Source organism: Mirounga leonina, unplaced genomic scaffold (assembly GCF_011800145.1).
Source record: "Mirounga leonina isolate KUSES-001 unplaced genomic scaffold, KU_Mleo_1.0 Mir_92, whole genome shotgun sequence".
Taxonomy (NCBI): Eukaryota; Metazoa; Chordata; class Mammalia; order Carnivora; family Phocidae; genus Mirounga; species Mirounga leonina.
In genome coordinates, this window is record NW_023270852.1 from 5398847 (window position 1) to 5426764 (window position 27918).

Consider the following 27918-nt stretch of genomic DNA (forward strand, 5'->3'; position numbering starts at 1 on the left):
GTAAACATCTTTATACATGTCTTTGTAAGCACATGGTCACGAGTTTCTGGAGGGCAGACAGCCAGCCATGAAATTGCTGTGTGGGTGCTAGCTTTCTAGGTAATTTTTAGCAGGTGACACCCACTCTGCTGTCACTTCCTCAGTAATGAAATGGGACACCGGTTTAGGACACTGTAGGTCCTTCATAGAGAAATGTGAAAACTTAGTATTTTAAAATAATAATGTTAGAGTGCTTCCAATACCTTAGAAGAAAAAAACAAATGTCCCTAATTGTTTTAGAACTTAGACCAGTGATATAATAGAAATTGTGGAATTTTAGAACGTTCCTCGCCCTAAAGATGATCCAGTGCCCCTGGACCCCTCACCTTACAATGGTCATTTAGATTGTGACCCTTTCTCAACTCAGGTCCCAAACCCACAGGGCTTCCCCTACCCCTGCCCCCAAGCTTCTTGGAGCCCAGACTGTGTGTGGATCTAGTGGGGGTCATCTCTCCACTGACCCTAGTGTCTTTCCTCTTTGCTTGTGAATGCCTCAGGCTGGTGATCAGATTGGCAAGAAGTTGGGCAGGCAGGACACCTATATTTTCTCATATTGAGGCCTGTAGATATTCTTACTTTTCTTTTTTTTCCCTTTTTTTTTTTTGTAGTTTCACTTAATAATGGGAACTATCAATACATCCCCACATTTTGGAATACAAAATATAGACCCCATATGAGAAAGTACATAGCCCTTCACCTGACACTTGGCGTAGCTCAACATGTTTTTTGGGTTTGTTTGTTTTTTGTAAGGTTCAGTCTGAAAGTCAAGACCTCCAGACCTTATGGCAAAACAAGTAAGGCAGAAGACAAGTCTTATTGGGGACAATTCCCAGTCATCACAGCCAGCATCATGGAGGGCTGAAAGAGGCAGTTTGCTCTATAAATCCGCACCCTGGCAGCTAGTGGCTTAGCCCCAGGGTGCCCCCCGGCCACAGCCTGCAGACCTGCTTCAGTTTCTTCCTAGAATGTGCACCTCAAGCGGCAAGGTGTGTGCCTGGAGAGTTGGCCCCAGGTGCTTTGCATGGGCTCAGCCACCTCCAGAAAGCTAATGGATAGGTGAGTCGCCAAATATCCAGAGGACAGAGCAGAGGATGCTGGGGGAAGGGGCTTTCCCTGGATTTTCAGGAAAGCCCAGCCCAGAGGTTCAGAAGCTGAAGAGAACATAGCTAGAAGCCTCATTTTTTTGTGATAAACAGTGATGCGGAAAGTTCCACAAAGAAACACTAGCTCCTGAGTCTCCTTCCAGACGACGCCTCGCTTACTGTCTGGCTTTGAGAGGATGGCCTAACTTCTCTGAGTCTCCACGCCCTCACTATGGAGTTGGGGTATGCACAGTGTCCAGTGCCAAGAAGGCCTCAAATATGCTTTCTCCCCACTTGACACTCTGCTGTGGACTCAAGTGTATGAACAGGACAAAGAGGCCATGCGTCCTGTAGGGGAGGAAAAAATTCTCCTCTACCCTTGTAGGGTCTCCAGCTGGGCCTAAGAATTGAACTGACATAAGGCAGAGCCACAGAAAGTATATACATTTTACTAAAATTTCACATGTACATGGGAGACTTCACAAGAAAATGAGGACCCAAGGAAGTGACCAGAGCAGAAAGCTTACCGACTTTTTGACAAAGAAACAGGAAATTTGTGGGCGCCTGGGTGGCTCAGTCGTTAAGCATCAGCCTTCGGCTCAGGTCATGATCCCAGAGTCCTGGGATCAAGCCCCGCGTTGGGCTCCCTCCTCAGTGGGAAGCCCACTTGTCCCTCTCTCACTCCCCCTGCTTGTGTTCCTGCTCTTGCTATCTCTGTCTCTATCAAATAAATAAATTAAATCTTAAAAAACAAAACAAAACAATAAATCTGTGAAGAAATGACCAGGCAAAGGGCTCTAGGCTCTGGATGGTAAATTGTGGAGAAGTGACTAGATTGGGGGGGCGGGACTAGTTGAAGATAGTGTCATTTTAGTGCATTTGCTTGTACAGATCCATTTTGACATCAGTTCCCAGAACCTACTTAATGATAAGGACATTCTTCGCTTGCTGGTACAGGGAAGGCACCTTCCTCACGGGGCAATTCATGGCCTGTTTTTAGGTAGAAAGGGGAGGTCTGAGAGCCTTTCCTGCATCTGCTATTTCTCAAGTGCCCTCAGCTCAAAATAATCAGTATTTGCAGTGGCATGTCCTGAATTCCTTCATCTTCAACACGTTTTCCAAGTGGTCACCTGCAGAAATTGTTCATTTAATACTCTCAAGTCAGCTCCAACACCTCCCAGCCAGTTTAGAGCAGAGGAGTTTGGCAGTGAAGGATGAAGACTCTGGAACCAGATTCCTGGGTTCAAATCCCCATTCAACCACTTAATGGCTATGTGGCCTTAAGAAAGTTTCCTTATTTGTAAAATGGGAATAAAAGTAGTAGTACCAACCTCAGAGTTTGTCTGAAAATTAAATGAGTTAACAACTGTTCCTGGCACATGGCACTCAGGAATGGTATTGCTATTTCAAAGTATCAATAAGTATCATTGGGGTGCTTGGGTGGCTCAGTAAGTTAAGCATCTGCCTTCGGCTCAGGCCATGATCCCGGAGTCCTGGGATTGAGCCCCATGCCGGGCGGAGCCCCATGCCAGGCTCCCCACTCAGCAGGGAGCCTGCTTCTCCCTCTCCCTCCGCCCTTCCACCCTCCCGCTCATGTTCACTCTCTCTTGCTCTCTCTCTCTCTCATGCTGTCTGTCACTCTCTCTCAAATAAATAAGATCTTTTTTAAAAAACAGCCATTGTTATACTGATTAGCCCATCCATTTCTCAGAAGCCGAGTGTATATTATGGCTGTGGCCATGGTGACACAAACGTGAACAAGTCATTCTCTGCCACCCAGGGGCTCCTCCTGGTCACTGGGGGGAAACGGGCCAGTGACTAGAAAGACCATGGCAAGTCTGGGGCAATGGGGCAACACATGGTGCTGGGGGGTGGGGGTACAAAGGAGAAGTGGGGAGGAGTAGGGAAAGCTCAGGAGAGACTCCTAGTTCTTGAAAGATGTGGAGGAGTTAGCTAGACCAATGGGAGAAGGGAGGGCTGGCCAGACAGAAAGAGTAATAGGGAGAAATCGGAGGAGGTTTAAGAAAACACTCATTTAGGGGCACCTGGATGGCTCAGTCGGTTAAGCGCGTCTGCCTGATCCTGGAGTTCTGGGATTGAGCCCCATGGCAGGCTCCCTGCTCAGCAGGGAGTCTTCTTCTCCCTCCCTCTTCCCCCCCGCTCCTTCCCTCTCTCACTCCCTCTCTCAAATAAATAAATACATCTTTGAGAAAAAAAAAAAGAAAAGAAAACACTCGTTTATTAAAAAAATATGTGAGTGCTTCCTGTTCTGGAAACTCACATATTTAAAAAATTGTTAGAAAACAGTGAGTGCCCCTCGTTCTAGGTGCTGGGGAGACTGCTGTGAATAAGACAAAGTTGCGTTCCCACGGTGATTAGCTAACAGAGCCCACTCAGCCCCGCGCTCGACTGCATGTATCATGCTCCTTAACTACTAGGTACACTCACTACCCTAACCTCCATTTTCATTCGGGCTAACCGGAGCGCAGACCCATCTGGGGACTTGGCCAGATTGGTAAAGTCGTAAGGAGCAGAGCTGGGATTCACACCAGGCAGTCTGGCCGCCGTTGCCTGCTCTCAGCCACTCTGCTCTGTCGCCCTGGAGGAGCTTGCTGACATTCTCACGACCTACTCCGGGAGCTACAAGTGGGTTAGCTTGGCTGGAGTAAGGCGTCAAGCACGGTAGGCGGATGAAGGCCAGCCAGTGACGGGCCTTGGCCGCCAGGCTGAGGGGCTGGGCCTTGACCCTGCATGCGGCTAGAGGATGGCTTGGGAGGGGCAAGGGGGACGCGGGAAGCTCACCCTCCCGGCGCCTCCGGTAAACTGCAGCGAGAATCCAAGCCGGAGACGACAATGGACCGGGACGCGGCGGCGGCCGAGGGATGCACGGAAGGGGCGGCTCGCCGAGGCGGAGGAGGCAGGCTTGCGGCGCCAGGTCGCGGGCGGCAGCGGGCCAATGGTGTGGGGCCGGGCGGCAGCCCCTCCCGCGGGGCGGGGGCCGGGCGGGCGGGCGGGCGGGGCGCGCTGCGGGCTCGCCGGGTACCCGCGCTGCCGCATCCCCGCGCGTTCCCCGCCCCCGCGCCGCTCCCGCTCCTACTCCTGTTTCCGCAGCCCGCGGCGGCGTCCCCGTGAGGTCTGGCAGGTCCAGCCCGCGCACAGCTCGGTCCAGTCGGGTGGGTGAGGGACGGCGGTGGGGAATTGCGGGGGGGGGGGGGGCGGCTCTGCTCGGTCTCGCCTGGGCGGGTGAGGGGCCAGGCGCTCGACTGGATTCCGACCCCGCGGGGAGGGTGCCCACGGGCGCTCGGATCGCCCCGGAGTGGGCTGCACGGGGCTGGGGTGGGTGTGGGGTCGCGGCGCCGGAGCTGCGCTCGGACCTGGTCGTGGAGGGGCCGGGCTCGAACCCGGGACCGCGCGGGGGTGAGCGGGGGCGCCGCGGGCGTTGGGGATTCGGCTCTGTTGCTGCTCCGGGTGGGGGCATCCCTGGGGGTGTGGGAGGGGGAAGAGCTCAGGCCGGGCCCGAGGAGGGGAGGGGGCGCGCGTCCGGAGGGCCCTCGGGTTCGTCCCCTCCAGGGTGGGTGCGGGGAAGAGGGGCGCCGGGGGCGGGCCGGGGCGCCGGGGCGGGGCGGGGCGGCGGGGCCGCCGAGGGGGTGGTCGGCGCGCCTCTGACCGGGTTCCGGGACGCAGGTGGCGGCGGCGGCGGGCGCAGAGCGGAGATGCGGCGGCTCGGGGGCACCCTGCTGTGCCTGCTGCTGGCGGCGGCCGTCCCCACGGCCCCCGCGCCGGCCCCCACAGCGACCGCGGCTGCCGTCGAGCCCGGCCCGGCTCTCAGCTACCCGCAGGAGGAGGCCACCCTCAACGAGATGTTCCGCGAGGTTGAGGAGCTGATGGAGGACACGCAGCACAAACTGCGCAGCGCGGTGGAGGAGGTGGGTGCGTCTGGCGGGATGGGGCTCGGGGGGAGCGCCTGGCTGGGGGCGGCGTGGGCCGGGGGAAGCAGCGCTGCGAGCGCTGGCCGGGATGGTCCGTTCCGCGAAGGGGCCGGGAAGAGCCGGCGGCCCATTCGGAGTGATCGGGCGGCCGCGCGGGGTGAGCTCATCTCCCACCTCATTTTGACTTCCGGCCGAAAGCTCTGGATCTGAGCCCGTTCACCGAGAGTCTCCGGCTGGACGCAACCAGGGGCAGCCGGGGTCACCACCTGTTTACGGGCTGCTGGCCGCTACCCCGCAATTGTCTTTAAGCGTGCAATTGTCCCCCGCCCCCCTGTGTAAGCGGGCGCTTGCATGGCCCCTGGTATTCCAGCGCTGTGGTTTCGCAGAGAGGCTGAGGAAGCTCCGGGGATCTCAACTTCTAGCTTGTACGTTGGGCTTTGATCTTGTGCCATCTTCCCAAGACATAGTTAGGATGCCGTGTGAGGACAAAAAGCCCCGATAGCTTTGCCGCTTCTCTGTCTGGGCTTCCCCAAATGCCACGAGGCAGAGAAGGAAAATCAGAATCCTAAACCCCAGCAGTGTAAATGTTCAGATGGGGGTGGGGGAGGGGCACTGAAAGGCTGCCCACCTCCACCCCAGTACTGCTTTGGAGTCAGTCCTAGGCTCAAGGTCCTCCTCTGCCACTCACTAGCAGGGCGACATTGGGCAAGTCCCTTAACATCCTCTCCTGTTTCCTGTTAGAATTAAATGCCATGGTATGTGTGGGCACCTGTCATAGAATAGGTGGGCAATGTACAACAGCTGTTACTATCAGATACCACATACCTTAGCAAAGCTTGGCCTGGCTTCTTCCTTCGGTCACCTCCCAGGACCAGACACTATGGATGGCATCCCCTAGGGTGAGCACGTGGGTGTTGGCAGGGCTGTCTGGGCAGGAGGTACAGCTGGCCCAGCTCACCCAGCCCAGGTGTCAGGAGCTGTCCCTGGTGCCTGGGGTCAGTGGGCATGGTCACTGTTGGGCCTGGCTCTGGCTGCAGCCTGTTTTTGGAGAGAAGCCAGCCATCCCAGTGAAGGAGTCAGCAAGAGACCAGATGTCCATGCTGGTGGGTGAGGCGTCTTCCCACCCCTGCTTCTCCACATTCCACTAGGACAGAGCCTTAAATGCTAGCTCTGGTCTACACTCTCCCCACAACCCTGCCTCCCAGAGCAGTCAGCCTGATGGAGCATGCAGTGGAGGGGACACTGGATTGGGAGGCAGGTGTGTGGGAAGCTGTCCTGAACATCCACTGGACAGGCCAGATTCCAAAACCCATGGACAGATGTTCTGTTTCCTGCGAAAGCAAAAGAATCATGACATGGAATAATTAAAAGGAGCGGGGAGTTGGGTGGGCCCCCATATCTCTTAACTCTGCCCCTTCCTATTAACTGGAGTTCATGATTCTTCTGGTGCCAGGGCGGGTCATCTGCTTTCCTTATCTGGGTTCCAGGATTTTCCCTCCTGCTCATGGATTCCCAGTGAGACCGATGAGGTCAACTCCATGTTTCTGTTCTGTGTGAACTTGTTTGTGCAGCACGGTCTTCTACTGGGAGCTGTTGCTGGGGAAGGGGGCGGGGAGCAGCAGGGACCTCTCTGGTCTCTTCACTGATCAGAGCAGTTTGGGACCAGCAGAACCTGAGTGGCATAGCTCCTCCGTGGAAGTTGTCCCTATTGGCTCTGCCAGGGCCCAGCTTCCTCCTTCCAGATGCTACTCTGCTTGGGTTGTGAAGACAGGCTGGTTGAAGTTTGCCACCAGGAGAGTTGCTGCTGGCTGCTACCTCTGTCCCGCTCAGTGGGACCCCTGCCCCACAGAGTGTTCTCGATGGCAGTGGGGATAGGTTGAGAGAGGCTGAACCCCTGTGTGGCGGAACAGCTGTGGGGATCAAATCTTCCTTCATCAGATCCTGGCTCTGCCACTTACTAGTGGTGGGATCCAGGAAATGTCTCCCCCCTCCCCCTGCCCCGTTTAGGATAAGGGGGGATTTAAATGAGCTGATGCAAGTAAAGCAAGTTATCTGACCATCTAAAATGGGGTTAAGTAAGGTTGTGTGATGTAAGTCCCCCCACCCTGAGGCTGTTGTCAGGGGTATGGGAGATTGTTGGTTCTCAGTAAATAATGGCTGCCATTATCATCCTATCAATAGTACCAGCATGATGCCAACAAAGAACCAGCAGTATCTGATATATAATAGAGTCTCAAGAGATTGTGGCTATTAGTATGAATTTTTTAAAAAAGAGACTGCCAGAAAGCCCCTTACATCTCATCAACACAGGAGAGTTGCTGTTTACTTGTTGTCCAGGGGAAGGACCAGGCCAGATGAATTCGTTGTTTACATGGTTGCTCCAGGAATCTTCTTTCAAGTAACTTCCTGACCTTTTAAATATTCCAGCTGACTCAAGCTGTTGATTGCTCTTCAGGGAAAGACGAAGTTAACTCTACTTGTAGGATCATTATTTGGGGAAGCAAATGTTCAAGTGGTTCAATCTAGGCTATTCCTACTTTCCTGTCTTAATATTCTGTGTTACTGATAAATGTGTTTTGAGGATAAAACCACTGTCTTTCCCTCCTTCCTCCCTGCTCATTGTGATATCTGTAACTGACATGTTCTGGAATATTCTTAGTCACCTCACCCAGTCCTAGGAAGAACCCCAGTACGATTCATCTCTCTAATTTTTCCTACTCTACCCCTTTAATGGACACACACAGTCAACCAACTATAAATGCCATATTTTATAACATGCACATTCCTCCTCTATGACACAACTTCTCTTGCTTTGGGCTTAAGTTTCTCTTGCTAGTGGCGGTAATAGTTGTGGTTGAAATTTCCATTGTAAACTGTACTTTGGGGTTCGTGGTGCCCTTAGAGAACTATTAACTCATTCTATTGAAATAACCACTGGTTGAGAGGGAAGAAGGTTTTATAAAAAGACTATCTGCTCAGCCCAAAGCAAACTCCAGATTTGGTAACTTGTCAATCATTTGAAAGCCAGACTGGAGGATTCTGATTCCAATGGGAATTGTAAAAACATGAAGACATCCCTTCTGCTTCTGGATTTAGCCTCTCCAGCATCTTAGTCTCTTACTCTTTTCCAGCTGTATCTTTTCTATCACAAAACACGCCAAGATCTCTCACTTTATTTTTTAAATTTTTTACTATTTATTTATTTATTTTTTTAGATTTTATTCATTTATTTGACAGAGAGAGACACAGCGAGAGAGGGAACACAAGCAGGGGGAGTGGGAAAGGGAGAAGCAGGCTTCCTGACGAGCAGGGAGCCCGACGCGGGGCTCGATCCCAGGACTCTGGGATCATGACCTGAGCCGAAGGCAGACGCTTAATGACTGAGACACCCAGTTGCCCCAAGATCTCTCACTTTAAAAAAAAAATTTTTTTAAGTCCTTTTCATGTTCATCCTGCCTCCTATCTTAGCTCCGTACCACTTCATTCTGTTAGAGAATTCTTCAAACACATGGTATCTACTGTCTGCTCTTTCCATTTCTACCCGAACATACCCTAGCAAACTAACCTCTCCTAAAACTGCTTTCTTACAGGACAATATTATGAAAGTAGCTATGTATTACGTCTGTGCTGGGTGCCAGGTACTGAGGCAGGCACTTGGATTTTATGATCCTTAATTATTGCATCCACTCAGCAAGGTAGGACCATCTCCACTCTACAAACGAGAAAGCTGAGGTGGAGAGACACTTGGTGTCTTGCCAAGGTCACACAGCTGCTTCTGGGCTGAGCTGAGACTTGGCCCCACCTTCCCTAACTCCAAAACCCTGGCTCTTCCTTCTGACATGCTGCGGGCAACATTTTGCCTTACCTCATGGCTAGCTCTCCGGGGCTTGGCCCACCTGGACTTATTTGTAACCTCTGCTACCTAGCGGTCCCCTCCTCCCCCAGGTATAACTTCCTACTCCCACGCCTCATTTTGGCCAGTTCCCTCACACCCCTCTCTATCTTCTGCAGATTCTTTATTATTTACCAACTAGTCTTTAGAACTTGTTACCCCTCCCCATCGCCTGGAGCAGAGGTTTTTTCCTGGGGGCAAGTGGAGGGGAGGAAATACCTCTGAATCATTTGAGAAGCTCTTTGATACCTGGGATTGCACCTGCCGAAGTTCTAATTCAGCAGGTCTGGGAAGGGATCCAGGTGTGTGTGTGTAAATATACAGGCCTAACTCTCCTGGTTATATATCTATGATAGATACCTTTTTAAAGTTTCAGGTATGACTCTGATGAACTCTCCCAGTTGAGAACCAGGCCAACACCCTCTGCTTTAGAACTGCCCCTGGATCTGCCTGTCAGTCCCTCTTTCCTTCATCATCCACGATTTTATCCCATGCCCAGCATGGACCCTGTCCCCCAGCCTACAACACACACCATTCTTGTCCAGGCAGCCACAGCTTTGCCTCCTCTGTGCTTTCTGTTCAAATCCTACCCATCCTTGGAGACCAGCTCAATCGTGCCTCCTCCTCCTCCTGGAGGCCTTTCTTTTCTTTTCTTTTTTTTTTGAACCCGTGGCTTGCTTCTAGAAGCCATCATCATCATCCTCAAACTGGTTTAGCTGTGGGGCTCTGCTATCTCCCCAGTAAATGCATAAGCTTCTCAGGCAGGGCAGAAGCACATACTGCACAAGGCCCCAAATCTGGAGTCAGACTGACCTGAGTTCTGTCTGAGTTTTGCCGCCTACTAACAATGTGATGACGATAGACGGGTCCCTTCACTTCTCTTCACCTCGTTCTTTTCATCTGCAGAATGAGGGCAGCAATACCTTCCTCATGGAGGTGCTGTGAGTATCCAAGGAGCCATGCATAGCATCCATAGCATATCCAATGGCTCAGGCATAGCTGATGCCCAAACATGGAGGCCATCATTGTGGTGGTGATGATGGTGATGGTGATGATGATGGTGATGGTGATGATGATGATGGTGATGGTGATGGTGATGATGATGGTGATGATGGTGATGATGGTGATGGTGATGATCCTGGTGGTGATGGTGATGGTGATGATGATGGTGATGGTGATGATGGTGATGGTGATGGTGATGATGATGGTGATGATGATGGTGATGATGATGGTGATGGTGATGGTGATGATGATGGTGATGATGGTGATGGTGATGATGATGATGATGGTGATGATCCTGGTGGTGATGGTGATGATGATGGTGGTGGTGATGATGATGATGATGGTGATGATGGTGATGATGGTGATGGTGATGATGATGGTGATGGTGATGATGATGATGATGGTGATGACAGTGATGATGGTGATGGTGATGATGGTGATGGTGATCCTGGTGGTGATGGTGATGATGATGATGATGGTGATGATGATGGTGATGATGGTGATGATGATGGTGATGGTGAAGCCAGTGATTGAGTTTCAGACATCTTGGCAATCCTCTCAAGGTCAAACACAGCAGTTTCTGAGCAAGTCCTTATTTGATCATTTGAGCTTTTGTGTCTTCCAGACTCCCCGCTTGGAGTTTTTGTGCTGCACTGAAACATGGCAATTCTTTCCCCATATCCACCCCAGCTCAGCAAATCTGGTTGGGAGAGACAAGAAAAGAGGTGCCTCATTTAGTACATAAGGGAATAGAAGACAGTGATTTTTTTAAAAAATAGGGGAATCTTTTTGAGGATTAGTTTTAAGAAGTAAAAATAGCTCAGAGTCAAAGATAGTGTTGGAAAACTGCCAGCCACCAACTAGAACTTCTCTTTGTGTCTCTTGTTTTAAATTCCTAGAGAGAGAGTATCTGGCTCAAACAGTCCATGATGTGGCCTCTTTTTGAGTCCAACCAGCTGTGAGCTGGCCCCATTATCAACTGCCCACTCGGGGTGGGGCACGGCGGTAAATCCATAGGGGAAATTGGGTACAGATTCAGGTTGACTGATATATTTGGTGTAGATGTCATGGAGGCTCATGAACCTGGAGGATCTGAGAACAGCCTCAGAAACCTGACGCCAGAGAGGAACACATGTGGAAGAAGAGCAAGAAGGAGGGTAGACCCTGGGAACTAGTCAGCTGACCCTCTACAAGGGTCCCTCTTGTACCCAAGAGGTGGGGTGGGGAAGGAGACATAGCTGTGGCCCTAACTCAGGAAAGGGGCTGTCCTGGGGGCTGTTTGGGTCTGCCCACCACCAGGCCCTACAACAAAGGTTTGGGAGCAAATAATTTATTTGGGAAGTGATCCCAGAAACACTAGGAGGAAATGGGAAAGTAAGATGGATGAGAAGAGATGGATGTGCTAATGAGCAGGTTACTGCTAGGCGCCACTGGGGCTCAGTCCACTGGGGGTCCTCAGAGAGAGACTGCCCCTTTGAGGGGAGAGGGAGCTGGGGTTCTTTCCCCCATAGCCTGTCCCTCACTGATTGAGGACGGTTCCTGGGGTGTTAACTCCCTAGCATCTGTGCAGATTGAGCACACTGAGCAGCCAGAGAGTGCTCTCAGAGAGAGACAGGGCTGGTTGTTGGCATGTAAGGCAGTTGAATGCACATGACCTCCGGGTTAGGTCACGGGGAGATGGACGGGGCCCCAGCAGCCCCGTTGGGGGCCAAGACTGTTCAATGGAAGCATGCTCAGATCCCAGCTCTGCCCTTTCCTGGCAGTCCTTTTTTTCTTTTTTATATGTCTAGTGGATAGACTACAGTGAATTTTTTAAGATTGTAATTCCAATGAACAGTGTTATATTAGTTTCAGGTGTACAACACAGTGATTCAACAATTCTGTGCATTACTCAGTGCTCACCAGGATAAGTGAACTCTTAATCCCCATCACCTGTTTCACCAGCCCCCCACGACCCTCCCCTCTGGTGACCATCCGTTTGTTTTCTGTAGTTAAGAATCTGTTTTCTTGGGGCACCTGGTGGCTCAGTCGTTGAGCATCTGCCTTCGGCTCAGGTCATGATCCCAGGGTCCTGGGATCGAGCCCCGCATCGGGCTCCCTGCTCAGCGGGAAGCCTGCTTCTCCCTCTCCCACTCCTCCTGCTTGTGTTCCCGCTCTCGCTGTCTCTCTCTCTGTCAAATAAATAAATAAAATCTTAAAAAAAAAAAAAGAATCTGTTTTCTTGTTTCTTTTTTTTCTTTGTTCATTTGTTTTGTTTCTTAGATTCTACATATGAGTGAAATCCTCTGGTATTTGTCTTTCTCTGACTGACTTATTTCACTTAGCATTATACCCTCTAGATCCATCCATGTGTTTGTAAATGTCAAGATTTCATTCCTTTTAGGCTGAATAATACCATTATACATATATATATATATATATATATATATATTACATTCTCTTTATCCATTCATTTATGAATTGGACTGCTTCCATAGTTTCGCTATTGTAAATAATCCTGCAGTAAGCACCGGGGTGCATGTATCTTCAAGTTAGTGTTTTTGTATTCTTCGGGTAAATACCCAGTAGTGGAATTACTGGATTATAGGGTAATTCTATTTTTAATTTTTTGAGGAACCTCCATACTGTTTCCCACAGTGGCTGCACCACCAGTTTGCATTCCCACCAAGAGTGCACGGGGGTTACTTTTTCTCCACATCCTCGCCAACACTTGTTGTTTCTTGTGTTTTTTATTTTAGTCATTCTGACAGTTGTGCAGTGATATCTGATTGTGGTTTTGATTTGCGTTTCCCTGATCATGAGTCATGTCCTTCACTGACAATCTTGAGAAGTTATCCAGTCTCCCTGAGCCTCACTCTCCCCATTTGTAAAATGGGTATATTCACACCTACCTCCTAGGGAGGCTGTGAGATTTAAGGCTATATTATTTGTAAAACATTTCGTACGATGTCTTATCCTGGTGGGCCGTTAATGGTACCTATTACTGCTACCATTATTTGTAATTGCAGAAGAGGAAAAGAGAAGTGGTTCTTTTTTTCTCATGGACTGATTTATATCAAGAGAAAACAATTTTTCTCATTAAGTTCATTGATTTAATAGATGGAAGCAGAAGAAGCTGCTGCTAAAACATCAGAAGTGAACGTGGCAAGCTTACCTTCCAGCTATCACAATGAGACCAACACGGAAACCAAGGTGGGAAACAATACCATCCATGTGCACCGAGAAATTCACAAGGTAAGGGTGGCCGTGGCCAGCCCACCTCCCTTCTGTAGCTCCCCGTCCCATCAGAGAACTAAGGTCTTGTTTACAAATTTGATCCACAAGCCAAAGATGCAAATGAAGTTGGTAAAACACAGATTAAAAACCAGAGAAAGTGAGGGAGTTATTTAAGAGGGAGAGCTGTGTATCAGAACCCTAAATTGCTTTTGCATTTAAGTAATAAATTTAACTCTAAGCTGCCTGCCAGTCCGATTGCAAAGGAATGGTTGGGGCTTTTTATCATTTGATAAAAGGGTGCAAACAAGTGTCTAGGGAGATACTTCTCTAGTATTGAATTTGAGGAATTTATCTCAGAGGTTTTAATGTGTGTTTTAGTAGAGAGTTGAAATAGAGGCCATGTTTGGTGAATAGATCTTCACTGATTCCTTAGGAGGAACTCAAATGTGATATTCTCCGTCTTTGGAAAGGGAAGACGCTATCGCCACATGACTGAATATTCGTTTGCTGGTTATCCACTCAAATTTCTATAGCAGAGTTGTTTCTAGCCCGCCACATGGCTAAGTGTCTTCTGGTTTCATATCTGGCATGAGGAGCAAGCAGGTTCATTCCCCGCCTGACTTGAGGAAGAAAACGTTGCAAATCCAGAGGCATCGTAGCATTAGCCTGCCCTGGCATGAGATGTGTCCGGTGTGACTTAGGCAGGACAGGGAGGGCAGACCTTGTGAGCCTGGTTTCTCTTGAAGAGAGTCTGGTGCGTAGATATTCAGGGTCATTGGTAGAGGCTGTCGAGTTGATGTTCTGTTGTGAGCATCAAGGAGCTTGACCTCAAAACTCATCTCAGCTCATATATGCAAGGCCCAATGGCTCTCACGAGAGACTCCACTTTTGTTCAAGGGCCCAGGTAATGACTTGGTTGAAACAAGAGTGTTTCTGTGTCATGGAGCATAAAGGGGTCGATTTTTATGGGCCATTGCATTGATTATAAAGTAGCCTTTGTGTGGCTCTCCTCCCGCTGTGCCCAGCTTCAGCGTGTACCCCCAGCTGATGGGCCCAGCTTCAGTGTGTACCCCCCACCCCACCCCCAGATAAATGAATGAGTCACCTGCTGACCAGAATCCTTTAGCATTGCTCATCGGAGGACTGGAGAATATTTCCAAAAGTCATTGTTTTACTTTTGTCAAAACCAGTATTGAGTCATTTTCTTTGACAATAATTAGCTAACAGGTTTGGCTCTGCTTAAGGTTGCTTCTTGTAGATGTTGGAAAATCCAAGTGTGAGTCCTACCAGTAACTAGTATGATTTTTATTTTATTTTATTTTATGTTAATCACCATACATTATATCATTAGTTGTTGATGTAGTGTTCCATGATTCATTGTTTGCGTATAACACCCAGTGCTCCATGCAGAACGTGCCCTCCTTAATACCCATCACCAGGCTAACCCATCCCCCCACCCCCTCCCCTCTAGAACCCTCAGTTTGTTTCTCAGAGTCCATAGTCTCTCATGGTTCGTCTTAGTATGATTTTGAAAAATCATTTGAATTTTACGTCCCTCACTAACCATATTTATGAAATAGGGAGATCAATACATACATGACAGTAACCTGGGAGTCAGATGACTTAAGGTACGTGAGAGCTCATTGTAAACTACAAAGCGCTTGCAACAGCGAGTTGTTCTTCTATTCCTGTTTCTTTCAGTAAAGTTAGGTCCTCAGCACCATGGAGCGGCTTTCCAGTGGGTTCCATGGAGTGTCTATCCTGTGCAGTGCTTCATGAGGGGCTGGCTGGTGGTGAAACATATTTGGAAAACATCTTAATTATTTCTCCTCTCTTAGAGATAGGGAAATGCACATTAGTATAATAAAGGCAGTTAGAAGTCCTGCAACCTGTACCTGCAGTAAAAGACCGTAGAATTTTTAGAAACTATGCCATCAGTTAATTCAGCAAAAATCTGAGGATTTATTTAGCTAAAAGTATTAAAGTATGTTGGTGAAGACATGATCCTTATCTCCCCAGAACTCGAATTTGGTCCACTATGACAAAGTAGGCTGGGTTTCTACTCTGTTCTGGATGCAGCCTCCTTGTGATACTGGAGCTGGCAGGAACTTTACAGATGACCTAGAAATGAGGACATCGTGAATCAGAGAAGTGACTTATTCCAGGTGACACACTAGATGGTTGTTGGTAGCTGAGCCGAGACTCAAAGAACCCAGATGTCCTACCTCCTTGTGCCGGCATCCCTTCTGTTCTTCATCCCCAGCTCAAGTGTTCCTTAGACAGGACCTCGGATGGGGCAGGAGTGGCCTGGGGCGCTGGCAGGATGCGGAGGCTCAGCTTGGAGGCGTTTGCTGCCGATGAACACAATCAGGTGCAGACAGCAGATAGGGGAGCCTCCCTTTGTACTTAAGCACTTCTGAGATGAAATATTTCACCAGAATCTGGAGGGGGGCAGCTGTAGCTAAAACCTGCTTGCTTCTCGTGAGACGTTTGATGAGACACCCAGACCGGTCGTTGTTGAAAAGGACGTTGACGTTGAGTGTCGGGTGGTGAACCCCAAGAACAGCTCCTGCTGAGTATTTGCCGCGTGCCAGGCTCTGCGCTGAGTGCTCTGCACAGAGCCCCCTCATCGCTCCGCGGAGCAGCCCCGTGAGGTAGACTCTGTTGTGTTTCTGATGGCTGCACCGAGAGGGGCCTGTCCGCCCGACGGGTGGGCATTCTGTTGACTTTGGCAGACACTCTTGCTTCAGAAGATGGGAAAAAAAAGAAACCGGCTTGTGAGATTTGCCCAGAATTCCTTCTGTTTCATGTTCACTGTCCTTGCTCTGCCGTAGGTCACCAACAACCAGACCGGACAAACGGTCTTCTCTGAGACGGTCATCACGTCTGTGGGAGATGAAGAAGGCAAAAGGAACCACGTGAGTTGTCTTCTCTCCTGGGCTCACCCCCTTAGCTTGCGAAGGGTGCCCCAGACTTCAGGCCGTGGGCAGAAGGGAGCTCTCATTCACCTCTCCTGCCTCCTTTCTAGTAAGATTCCCCAGGTCCTGCATTTCTGACCAGAGCGATGCGGTCTGGTAACAGGCTCTAGCGCAATGCTCTTTGCGTCAGAAGCAACAGAGAAAGGAAATTCCATTGTCATTTGCGTGGCTCCCTCTCAGCCCTGAAAGGGAACAAGGAAGTACCAGGTACACTGACTGGGGGCCCCGGCAGCAAGACCTGACCCATCCAGCCTGGAATCCCCAAAGCCTCTGGTGTGGCCAGGCCTTTTGTAATCTCGGCCCTGGTCAGGCAGGTTGAGAGCAACAACACCTTAATTAGTGGAACCCCATGGCCTAAGGGAAAAGGGGTGTCGCCCCACTCCAGGCCTCATGCTCTGGCCCCCTTGTGATGGTTCCTACTCCACAGTGGCGTGCTGCTTTGTCCAGTGGCGGGAGGTTCTTACAAAATGACAGAGTCCTAGTGGTGGAAGGGGCAACATTTCACAGAAGGAGAGCCTGGGACCAGGTCGGGAGATGACCCAATTGGAGTCACTAGTCTCCAGACTCCCAGGCCCCAGGTGACTCAGGTGCACTTTACCTTCTCAAAGAGGTGGCTGGCTTCAGATGCGGATGGCTGGTGAGGAGTGGACAAGATGACTGCCACGTGACGTGGCCAGCCGTAAACATGTGTGCGTCCTCTGTGGGGACCCCAAGAGTCTTTCTGGGCCCAGATGCCTGACACAAACTTCAGCTACAAGTTCTTACCCTCCAAGGTGCAGAGCGCTTCCCTGGCCTTCCGAGGGGGTCAGGGATTTTTTCCTCAGCTCTTTTGGCATCATCACAGGAAGAGAAGTGTACCCATCGGAGCTAGGGAGGCGGTGTTGATGTGGTTGGTAGTTGGTGGGATCTTTTTGCTTGTTCCTGGCACTGAGTTCAGACATTTACTTCAGGCCGGGGGGTCCGGAGGGTTGTGTGTGATGATGGTGGCCCACCATTTGAGGGACCTGGGTGGGGGCAAGATCTGTGCTGAAACGGAAAGAGCTCCAGCAGCGAGGCTAGAAGCGTGAGTTTGCCACTTACCGGCTGGGTCACCCCGGTCACAGAAGCCTTTGAAGTGGAAACAGGATTGACTAAGGTCAGGAGGAAAGAGAAGCTAGCTTTCAAAGGTGGGAAGAGAGAGAGGGAAGGAAAAACAAAACAAACAGCCATAGATATGGTCGTGGTACCAAGAGGGAAAAGCTTCAGAGTATTACAGATTTAGGTCTGGTTGGGGCCCCATGAGAAAAGGAAAGCCTCAGCAGAAGCCATGGAATAGAAAGAGCAGGGAAATAGAACCCTCAGGGCGGTGAATTAGAGAAGAAAAATAGTCTTGTTGTCAAGTGAAAAAAAAAAAGCATCTTATTGCACAATGGTCCATGTTTGCTCCGAGGAGCTTCTCAGAGCCCAGAGGGCAGCAGGCCTGACAGTGACTAGCCAGGAGCACAGGTGGCCTGCCACACCCACACCCCGTGCCCCCTGTGCTGGCCCCCAAGGGAGGGGAGCGGGTCAGGTTTTGAGCCCCGTGGTAAGGGAACTGAGGCTCCGAGAGTGGTGGGCAGGGGAGAGAGAAGATCTTGAAGATGCCAAGAATGTGCTTGAGTCAGTGAATTTGCTCACCAGCTTGCCCAGGTGTGCGTGCTCTTGTGTGCCCATAGACGTCTGTGCTTTGGGCCCAGCTGGGAGGCCCAGCATCTCCACACCTGCGAACAGTCTCTTGGGTCCACCCTGTGAGGGAGGACATGCGGTGCCTTTGTGCGGTGTGCAATCCAAACTCCCATACATGATGGCCTTGAGAATGCAGGAGGTAGACGGTAAGAGATAGAGCCCAGAAACCGAGTTTTTCTTGGTTTCTGCTGAGGCCCTTGGGACAGGAACTCATTGAGTTTCTCTGTGGGAATAAATCCCGATTTGCTTGGCTAGAAAGGAGTTGTGGGGCACCTGATGCTGGACTGGCCAGTGTCTGGCAAATCCCATGGGTCTTTAGAGAACAGGCTGGAGACTTTTCAAGCCACCTCTGGAAGGGATATCATGTGGCAGAAATGGTGGCATTTCTCGTTGTCAGTGTGGCTTTGCCAAGAGTTGGAGAAGCGAGAGCTGGTTTCGCGTGCGCACGGAAGTCTCCCATTCAACTCCTCTTTGCTTCCCGGGTCACCATTGTCCCAACACAATTGGGCTAGGGCTTGAGCACCATCTTTACAGAGACAAGGAGCTCCTTTTAAGTGAGTAGGAAACCGTAAAGACTAGATTGCCTTCCAAGGGATGTAAAGGGACGGACGTCACCACTGTCCCTTTCCCTAGTTTCTGAATATAATGATTTTTGCAGTTGGTTTGGAAAGGCCTGCCGAGCTAAAGAAACTTTCTCTGAAATGGAAAAGAGAAGAGATTTGCCATTCAAAAGGACAAAATCCTATGCTGTTCAAACCTTAAAATACTGTAAACCTGGGCTGAATTTTCAGGATTTAAAATTCCCAGATGAATTCAATTACAAATCACCACCAAGCATGCCCTATTTTCCTTTCTTCAAACGTGGGTGTGTGTATTAATATGTATGGTAACCCGAGGAGGCCCCTGGAAAGTGACAGGCAGTAATCCTGTATGCCTGTCGAGGAAATTTAGCACAGAGTGCCCAAGGCATTGGTCTGTTTTTACATTCAGCTGTGAATGGGGAACAGGCCAGCGTGCCTCATTATTCCACCTGAGGGCCCCTGCGATGGTGATGGGGTCTGGCGTCTTTCTGTGAGGCTTTTGTTCTGAGCCCTCAGCCCCGCTCCCTTCACGGGCCAGTGGGTGGACTGATTGATGTTGGGCTACTTATGAGCAGAGGGATCAGAAAGAAAGTGGTGTGCCGGAAGCCAGAGAGGGGACAAGCCATGATGCATAAGCGAGATCCTTTTATTTATAGAACTGTGTCCCCAAACGTGAAGAATCTTGCCCAATTAGCCAAGGCCCCATTTTGAAGGGACATGTCCTCTCATTAAGCTCCGGCTCACAATGACAAAGCTTAGCACATCATGCTTTTGCTGTCTTTTCAGTTTTCACGTTAGAACGTGATCTAGAAGAGTGGGTTGGTTTGTTGTTCCAGCTGAACATACCCAGTTGGAACCTACAGGTTCAATCACGTCGAACCAATTCCAAGAGATTGCTCAAGACGTCTGAAGCCGCAGGTACATTTCACTGCCCCAAACAGCCAAATCGTAGCAATTCGAGTCACCAAGACTACCTTGGCCCAGAGAATGATCAGTGCACGGGTGGGGTTCCAGCTTTGTTTGCTCCTGGTAGCCTGACATTTGATGCTGGAGTTGCCCTTATCAGTTCAGTGGAATTGCTAAGGACACCATGGTAACAAGTCATAGGAGGTTTATTTTGACAGAAATGCATAGGGGAGAGCATGAGTCCGTTAGAGAAACTCAGTCCGCTCCCAGCGGCCCTGCCTCCTGGAGAGTCCCATTGGGCAGGGAGGCTAAGGTGGAGTCCCAGGCAGAAAAAGGTGTGAGGCCCACCTGGGTTCAGACCCTGTCCTGACCCTTATGAACTCTGAACTCTGTGATTCAGTTTCTTTGTTTACCAAACGGGGCTAATAATCCCTGGTTGGCAAAATCGGGTGAGAATCTAGGAAGGCAAGGTTTATAAAAGCTCTTTGTGTAAGGCTCATTATTATTGAAAAGTAATTAAAACTGGGTTCTCATCGGCTTCTCCCCTGGTTCCCAGCAACCTACTACAAAAAGAATGGAATCTGCCGGGCAGCTGAGGGTCTGTGTAAGGCCCCCACGGGGCTTCTCCCCTTTGATGTCTGTAGCCTGGGGCTAAGCTCTCCAGGGGCCCGCCTCACCCTCTGAGTCACAGGTTTCGCCAGAGCTCTTTGCTCAGGTTGACTCACTCTGCTTTTTGTCCTTTGGGCGAGTCATTTGTGTCTGGTTGGGGCGTTGGCGTTGGGAATACACACTGAGGGAAGGAGGGGCCACAGTGAGTGACAAGAAGAGTGGATGGTCAGGTGCTGACAAGTTGCAGGAAGTTGGCAGAATGTATACAGGTTTCTACAGAAAACAGACACTTAGGGTTGTAAGAGTGCTAAAATAGTCTTGTGCGAGCCTGCAGGTCTCTAGTCCTATAACCAGACATCTGGGTACGTTTGCATTTCTAAATTTATAGTTTGAGTTGACTTTGTGATTTCTGGCCAAGTATAAGGCCCTTGTGCCTTAATCCAGTAGGAAAAAATTATAGGAAAAATTGAGGCGCTCTGGATGGTTCTGAGAAATGGATAAACGATCCCCAAGTAAAATTTGATGTGGGTGGGCCGACTTTAAGGAGCAGGCATTTCTTTTTGAGCTAGAAGCAGACTATATTACATTATACTCTCCTCAACCTAAACATCCTTCAAGAGGGAGTTCATTAAATATACATGATTCTATTTCCCAAATCAAAATAGTATGAAGTTAACAAATGAGTTTCATATGGGTTTCATGTAGGCTGATATGAAGGGATGCCTTCAATAAAACGTTAAGTGAAAAAACAGCAATCGCAGAGCAGTATATGTACTACATAAAGTATAGAAAATACAGTCTACATCTTCTGCATATAAAAGAATCTCATTTTCTGAAAGAAAAAGTATGCATAAAAAGCTGAGCAAAAATATATGCTATATCATCAATAGTAGATATCCCTGGAGGAATTGAAATGTGCAGAGATTTTTCCTTTATCAATTTTTACATATTTTTAATGTTTTAAAAAGGAGCTTCTGAATTATTTATAATTTTGCCATAACGTCTATCTATACTTCTAAATGATTTTGCAAGTAGTTTCACTGTGTAAGTCCTAGAAGTTAAATGGGTAAGTCGAAGGGGGTGCATATCTAACATTTTGAGAAATACTGCCAAGTTTTCCTCCAGAAAGGTTGTGCTAATTTTACCCTCAGCCACCGGTGGCTGTTACAGCGGGTGACCATCTAGATCTTCTTTTTGTTTATATTTCTTTGGTTATTTAGGTTAAGAGGAATGGCTGTTTTTGAGTTGTGAGTCATAGCAAATACAGAAGCCTCACAGATATGGCTCATCCTTACTCTCTTGCGCAGGGAGAAAGGTCAGTTTTGCATTCCAGACTGTTCCCAAGACCAGACACCATCTGCCCCACTGTGGGGCAGATTAGGAAGGTGTGAAGTTCCGGGGAGAACTCTCCGAGCATTCAGTATCCATGTGAAGAGGCTGATGGGCCATGAGTCACTCGGGGGAGTGGGTGACGGTGACATGCAGGCTATTGCCTCCATCTCTGTAAATGCAAAAGACAGGCACTCCCTCCTTCCTTCTCCCCTCACCCCTCCACAAACACCCCCAACAGATGCTTAGACACCCCCATATGAGAGCCCGTCAGCGGGGTGGCTAAGTGCCTGGCTACAGGCAGATCCAGTTCAAAGTGCAGCTCTATTGCTTAGGAGCCGTGGGGTTTTGATGAAATTCCTTAACTGCACTAAGCCTTAGCTTCCCCATAGGTACAGGCGGGTTCGTAAAGTACCTTCCATATAGCGTTGTCCTGTGGATAAAACAATCCAGGTAAAAAACACGCCATACATTGCCTGGAATGCAAGAGTAAGCCATCAGTAAATGCCAGCCATCTGTTGTTATTATTTAATTGCCCCCAAACCATAGCTATCAAAATTCCCAATATTGCTTATTCGACTCATTCATTTATTTGCACATTCATCGAGCACTTCCTGCCTGTCGGACCTATAAATGCTAAAGACAGTCCCTAACATCAGAGAGCACCCAGGCTGGTAGTGGGCCAAACAAATACACAGGTCATTACGAGGTGAATTCATATTTCCTAAGGCAGAGGTCATCCGGGGCATGGTGGGAGCTCTGTGCAGGTGCCAGATCAGGGAGCAGGGAGGATTTTGTTGGGAGACAGTCTTTCATAGTCTCTGGCATTTCTGCTCATTTTATGACACTCATTGCCCTTTTGTCAGACTGTCTTGTCAAGAATGTACAGCAAGCAGCCTTGGAAGACAGAGACAGCTCCTTGTCTTGGGCAGAGCAGAGCAGCTTTGACTGCAGTCCATTATAGAAGATTTGGGTCTCTAAGCTTGACATTCCTTAGCCCCGATGCATACCCACTGAATGCACAGCACCCCCGGGGCCCCTCTGTGTTGCCCCGTGGGACTTGGAACCATTGCAATTGTGCTGTTTCTGCGCTGTCAGCAATCAGGTCCTTTGTCTCTGACCCAGGAGTCTCATGTCTTCTCCTGCCGTCCGTGACACTGTGAAGGCTCACTTGTCATCTTGCAAGTAGACTAAGGTCTTAGACCCTTCACATTTCTCGGCAGGCTTCCCGGAAGAGGTGACAATTGACCTGTATTTTGAGTGATGTCTAGGAATTCTCAGTTGTGGGAAAGAAGGGCATTCCTTGCAGAAGTGTTCTCTGTTCAAAGTCAAGGAGGCGTATGGAAAGAAGACCATGTTTGAGGAACACTCCATAGTTTAGAGTGCCAGAGCTGGATGTATGCTTGGGGACGCAGCAGAGGAGGGTGTGTGGGGGGGGGGAGCAGAAATTAGATCAGCAAGGGCTTCTAGAGCCCAGCCAAGGAATTAGAAATACATGTTGAGTTAGTAACATCCTGTGTCTGAAACATTTTCATATGACCTGTACTGTATGTACAATGTGTTGAGGTTCCACACAATCCCCACAGGAAAAAACCACGAAGACTGGGTTTAGATGGTGGACACTTTGGTGGGGACAAAGTTTTGCCTAATCCTGCTGAAGTTCAAGGTCTGAGTCCCTTGTGCCCTACAAAATGCCTGGCCTCAGAGATTGGAATCTGGAAATTTTTACTTAGAAGTGGAACAGTCTGCTTTTGCTTGGGGCCACTAGCTAAGTGACAGTGATTTAACTTGAAATCTCATGAGGCTGATGGTGTCTGCTGCAGAACAAGCCGATTTCTGCGGCTTCTGAGTAGCCGGAGCATGTCGGGGGCCGAAGAGCTCCCCGTGCAGGCGTGTGGCTGTTCATCTGCTGCTGGGACCTACGGACCCCCCGAGAGCAGCCTGGACCACATTCACCCCTGAGCCTTGGCATCCTGGCCGTAAGATGCATGGCTCTGCCCTTCCTGGCCCCTAGGCATGATTCTACAAAACCCACAAAGCTCATGAGTCCATTTTGTTTTGTTTTAAAAATACCATCAAGGGGAAAAAAAAATAGTATCAAAGGCCACAACATCCCACCCTATCCCTCATTTAGTCCGTACGGCTCAGAAAGTGACCAGATTAACTAACCCGTCTCCAGAGCCACCTCTTTCTCATTTTCAGGGTAAATCCTGGTAACAGTTCAGACCAGCCCATCAGCGCTGTGATGTATTGAATGCTCGATAGTAGTTAATGACCATAATGACGTTAATAGTAAGAGATGATGATGAAGGTAAGAGCTGCTTTTTGTGGAGTCCTGGCAGTGCGCCAGGCTCTGTGCTTGGGATCTGACCAACTTCCCCTCCCATGATCCACGTGACAACCATACAAGGCAAATACCCTTTTGACCCCATTTTACAGATGACGTAACTGAGGTCCCGAGCAGTTGTACAACAGAGCTACGTGGCAGAGCCAGTACTAAAAGAAAACAAAACAAAACAAATCACTTAGGTCTTGTTGATTCCTAAACTCCTAAAACCCATGTTCTTAATTAGGAATATTTTTTTTAAATTGTGGCAAAATATATACAACTTAAAATTTATCATCCCAATCATTTTTGTGTATAAGGTTCAGTAGTAAGTGCATTCACATTGCTGTGCAACTGATCTCCAGAAATCTTTTCATCCGGCAGAATTGAAACACTATACCCATTGAACTCTAACTCCCTATGGCCTCCCTTCCCCCAGCCCCTGAGCCACCCTTCCGCTTTCTGTCTCATGAGTCTATCCACTCCAGGGACCTCATATGAGTGGAATCAGATAGTATTTTTTTTTCTGTGACTGGCTTATTTCACTTAGTGTAATGTCCTCAGGGCTCATCCATGTTGTAGCATGTGTCTGAATTTCTTTGCTCTTTCATGTTGAATAATATTGCATTGTATGTATGCGCCACATTCTGTTGCCATTGGTTGGTGGGCACTTGGGTTGCGTCTACCTCTTAGCTATTGTAAATAATGCTGCTATGAACATGGATGTGCACATATATCTTAGAGTCCCTGATTTCAGTTCTTTGGGGTATAAACCAAGAAATGGAATTGCTGGATCATATTGTAATTCTGTTTGTAATTTTTTGAGGAACTTTCATACTGTTTCCCATAGCAGCTGCCCTATGTACATTCCCACCAGTGGAGCATGAGGCGGGACACTTTTTTTGCCTCTTGGTTTCCGTGACCGTAGGCGCTAGGGGACCCAGGGGCCCGATGTGAGCTGAAAGGCTGGACAAAAATCCCTGGGCTCTGCTTCCCTTGGCCAAGACACTGCCTTCCCAGCAGCAGCCCCAGCGGCTGCCTCTGCCATATGGCAGCCACAGCTTCAAGGGGTGTCTTTGAGGTGTATCTGCCACCACTCCCCAGAGGTCCTCACCCTTGCCCCAGCCTCTCACCCCAGGCGGGTTGTATGCAGCCTCAGGCTACATCTTGGAGATTCAGCTCTAGGACCCAAAGATGTGATTTTCTTGACCATTTGCAACCTGTGACCTCTCCACACCCTCCTTTATAAGACCCCCCCCACACACACCATGGTCTCCTAAAAGAATCATGGAGGCATTCAGAGGCCTCCCACTTTCCTGTCGGGGTCTCAGGTGGGGGCTCTGACTTCCAGGAAGGAGGCTTGGTGGCGGTGGTGATAGTGTTTTAATTCCCACTGGTGTAGGGAGGGCTTCCTGGAAGGAGGCCTTGGTCAAGCCCTGTCCCCTCTGGCTCACAGGTAGGGCCAGTGGAAGGGACCTGGGTGAGGATGGGGACTCACCATCATGCCCCACAGCTGATGAGCTCCTCTGGTCTCCCTGTCGGGCAGGAGCGCCTGCTCACCATGCCACATCTGGCAGACTGTAGGAAAATGACTGGGGATGGGGTCGTGGAACTGTTGGCACAGACCTCCTGGCTCCGTCTAGTGCTGCTGTCAGTTTCATTTTTCACCTCCATAAATGTTGGCCTTTTGAATCAAAAGATGTATTTCTGATTAAGTCAAGAACGTTTACAGCCGTGATTCCAGGTGCTTTGGAAGAGGTTATCACAACCCGTCCACCTCCCATTACCTTCCTGTCCTCTATATCGAGTCATTAAACACCCCTGCCCCCCGCAAAATGAAAAACCAAAATCACCAAAGGACAACTCCGTGGCAGTGAGCGCTGGAATCTTTCCTTCCTGGGGAATGCACAGCCCCCTGGGGTCACGGGAAGAGGAGGGCAGAGGAGGGGTGTTCAGGAAGCCATGGAATCTCTCACCCATTTTCTTTAGTTCTTGCCACCCATCGGGTGTGAGACCTGCTGCCCCTGAAGAGGAACATTCTAAAGCCCCGGAGAAAAGCATTTTAAGTGGGTGGCGTGTGCCCGTATCTGAAGAAGTTGGCCACTGGCACATCTCAAACAATGTGATGTGGAAAATGTAGCCACAGGGAAACAGCCCGAATTTTCCATGGTCTCATGACTCAGGGCCTCCCTGAAGAGGGAGCAGGCACAGAGGGTAGGGAGAGCCCACTGCCTCCGCCTCGTGAGTAGCGGTCAGGGTGGAAAATGTCGGGGCTGGAGGACAGAGGAGGGCCTGCACGCAGGGCCCCTGGGGCCCCGGGAGGCTCGAGGTGCACGGAGGCCAGCAGCCTCCATCCTTCTCAAGCCCTGGAAGCCGCGGGGTGGAGGTTCAACCCCATGTGCACAAATTTCCTTACCCAGCACCCTTTTGCTTTTTCCATTGCTTCTGGGCCCCATTTCCCCCCGACAACGTCTATGGGGACCTCCTTCCCTGGAAAGAACACACACCGTACAGCAGAAAGGCCAGTAGTCCTACTCAGTGCCTGCCTGGCAGAGCTGCTCCCCTCCCCCCACCAAGAGCTTTGCTAAGATTTGGAAGGTGAAGGGAAAGAGAATATTCACTGAGCACCTACTATGTGCCTAGTACTGTGTGACCATTTCATATAAGCTCTTTTCCTTAATGCTTACCAAGCCCGCCTAAAACAGGGGTCACTGGCCCTGTTTTAAAGACAAGGAAGCACAGGGGCACCCGGGTGGCTCAGTCAGTTAAGCGTCTGCCTTCGGCTCAGGTCACGATCCCAGGGTCCTAGGATCAAGCCCCACATTGGGCTCCCTGCTCAGGGGGAAGCCTGTTTCTCCCTGTGCCCCCCTCCCCCCACTCGTGCATGCGCGCTCTCTCTCAAATAAATAAATAAAATCTTATAAATAAATAAAGAAGCACAGAATGACCTGCATGTTAGGGGCAGAGCTGAGATTTAGAAATAAGTCCGTTTTTCTCCAAAGCCTAGCCTCCTCCCATACAACACTATGCTTCAGAAGGGTTAGATGGGCGGCCACTCATAGTGATCAGGTGCCGGGCACATGCCATGGTAGGTGGCCACACTTAGCACCCTTCATCTTCCCGTGGCCCGGTGATGGTCAGTGGCTTGCCCAGCAAGGAGAAGTGAGGAAGGAAGCAGACCTGGGGAGCTTAGCCTGGGGGCAGTGGGTCCTTCCAGAACCGGGGACCTGGCTCTCAGCTTGGCTGGACTCCTCGGGGCTGGCGCCTCATTGAGGATGGGTGGCTCCCGGGTGTCTGGGGCAGGAAACGTGGGTGTGCCGGGACCACCGTCCATGGGCCACTGCACCCAGCTACGGCTTTCCCTCTCCCCGGCCATCCCACCCCAGGGAAGCACCAGAAGACGTGGCAACTTGTTGGCAAGAGGAGACCAAAGCATGTGTTTTTCCACACCTGAAACATATTAAGGTCTTTTCCAGGCTCATTAACATAAACGGTTCAACTTGGAAGGTTGAATAATCCCACAAGCCCCTTTTGCAGCCCTCGTGGTGGTAGAGCTTTGTGGGTAGTGTCGGGAGGAGAGAGGATGATCGCTAAGGGCAGGAAAGAGGCCAGGACTGCGGGGTTTGGAAGGGCGTTCAAGGCCCAGGGTGGATGCCAGGCTGGCTCCCCCATCCAGCAGCCTGGCAGAGGGCTGGGGAAGTGACTTTTTTTCTGCACGGGGAAACAACTTTGTGTTTGTTTCATGTTGCTTTAAATTTTCTTTCTTTCCTGTTTTTTTTTTTTTAAGTTGAAGGAATTCTTTGAGATGTATTTTTAAAAGAGGGCACAAGATTGGAGGCACCAAAGCAGTGGTTTTTAACCTTGGATATGCATGAGAATCACCTCCTTAACCTGGTTAGAACTCGTGGAAAAGAAATCCGTATTTGTCTTCACTAACTTTGAAATTCAAGTGGCGCTTTCTCCAATCTTGAGTGTAGCCAACAAAGCACAGTGTTCTTAGCGGTGCTTTTTTTTTTTTTTAAGATTTTATTTATTCATTTGACAGAGAGAACAAGCAGAGGGAGCAGCAGAGGGAGAGAGAGAGAAGCAGGCTCTCCGCTGAGCAGGGAGCCCAACGTGGGGCTCGATCTGAAGGCAAATGCTTAACCAACTGAGCCACCCAGGCGCCCCTTAGCGGTCCTTTTGTTACCAGTACCAATCTCCCATTCTCCTACTGCTGCAGGTGTCTTGAAATAGCACCTGCACTCATCACTGCTTAGGAATTAAGGTCGTCGTCAGGCCTGCTGGTAGGTCTCACTAAGGAGCGTGTTTGTAAAGAAGCTCAT

At 49.7% G+C, this 27918-nt stretch overlaps 1 protein-coding gene across 1 annotated transcript in view; it reads left to right on the forward strand.

The window, feature by feature from the left end:
• Positions 1–4170: 4170 nt before the first annotated feature.
• Positions 4171–27918, forward strand: part of DKK3 (dickkopf WNT signaling pathway inhibitor 3) — a 43802-nt gene continuing 20054 nt past the window's right edge. Inside the window, exons 1-4 of the mRNA XM_034995078.1 lie at positions 4171–4294; positions 4806–5047; positions 13044–13178; positions 15995–16078. Of these exons, the coding sequence (XP_034850969.1) occupies positions 4835–5047; positions 13044–13178; positions 15995–16078 (432 nt within the window). The 5' untranslated portion in view covers positions 4171–4294; positions 4806–4834. The remainder of the gene's footprint in view (positions 4295–4805; positions 5048–13043; positions 13179–15994; positions 16079–27918) is intronic.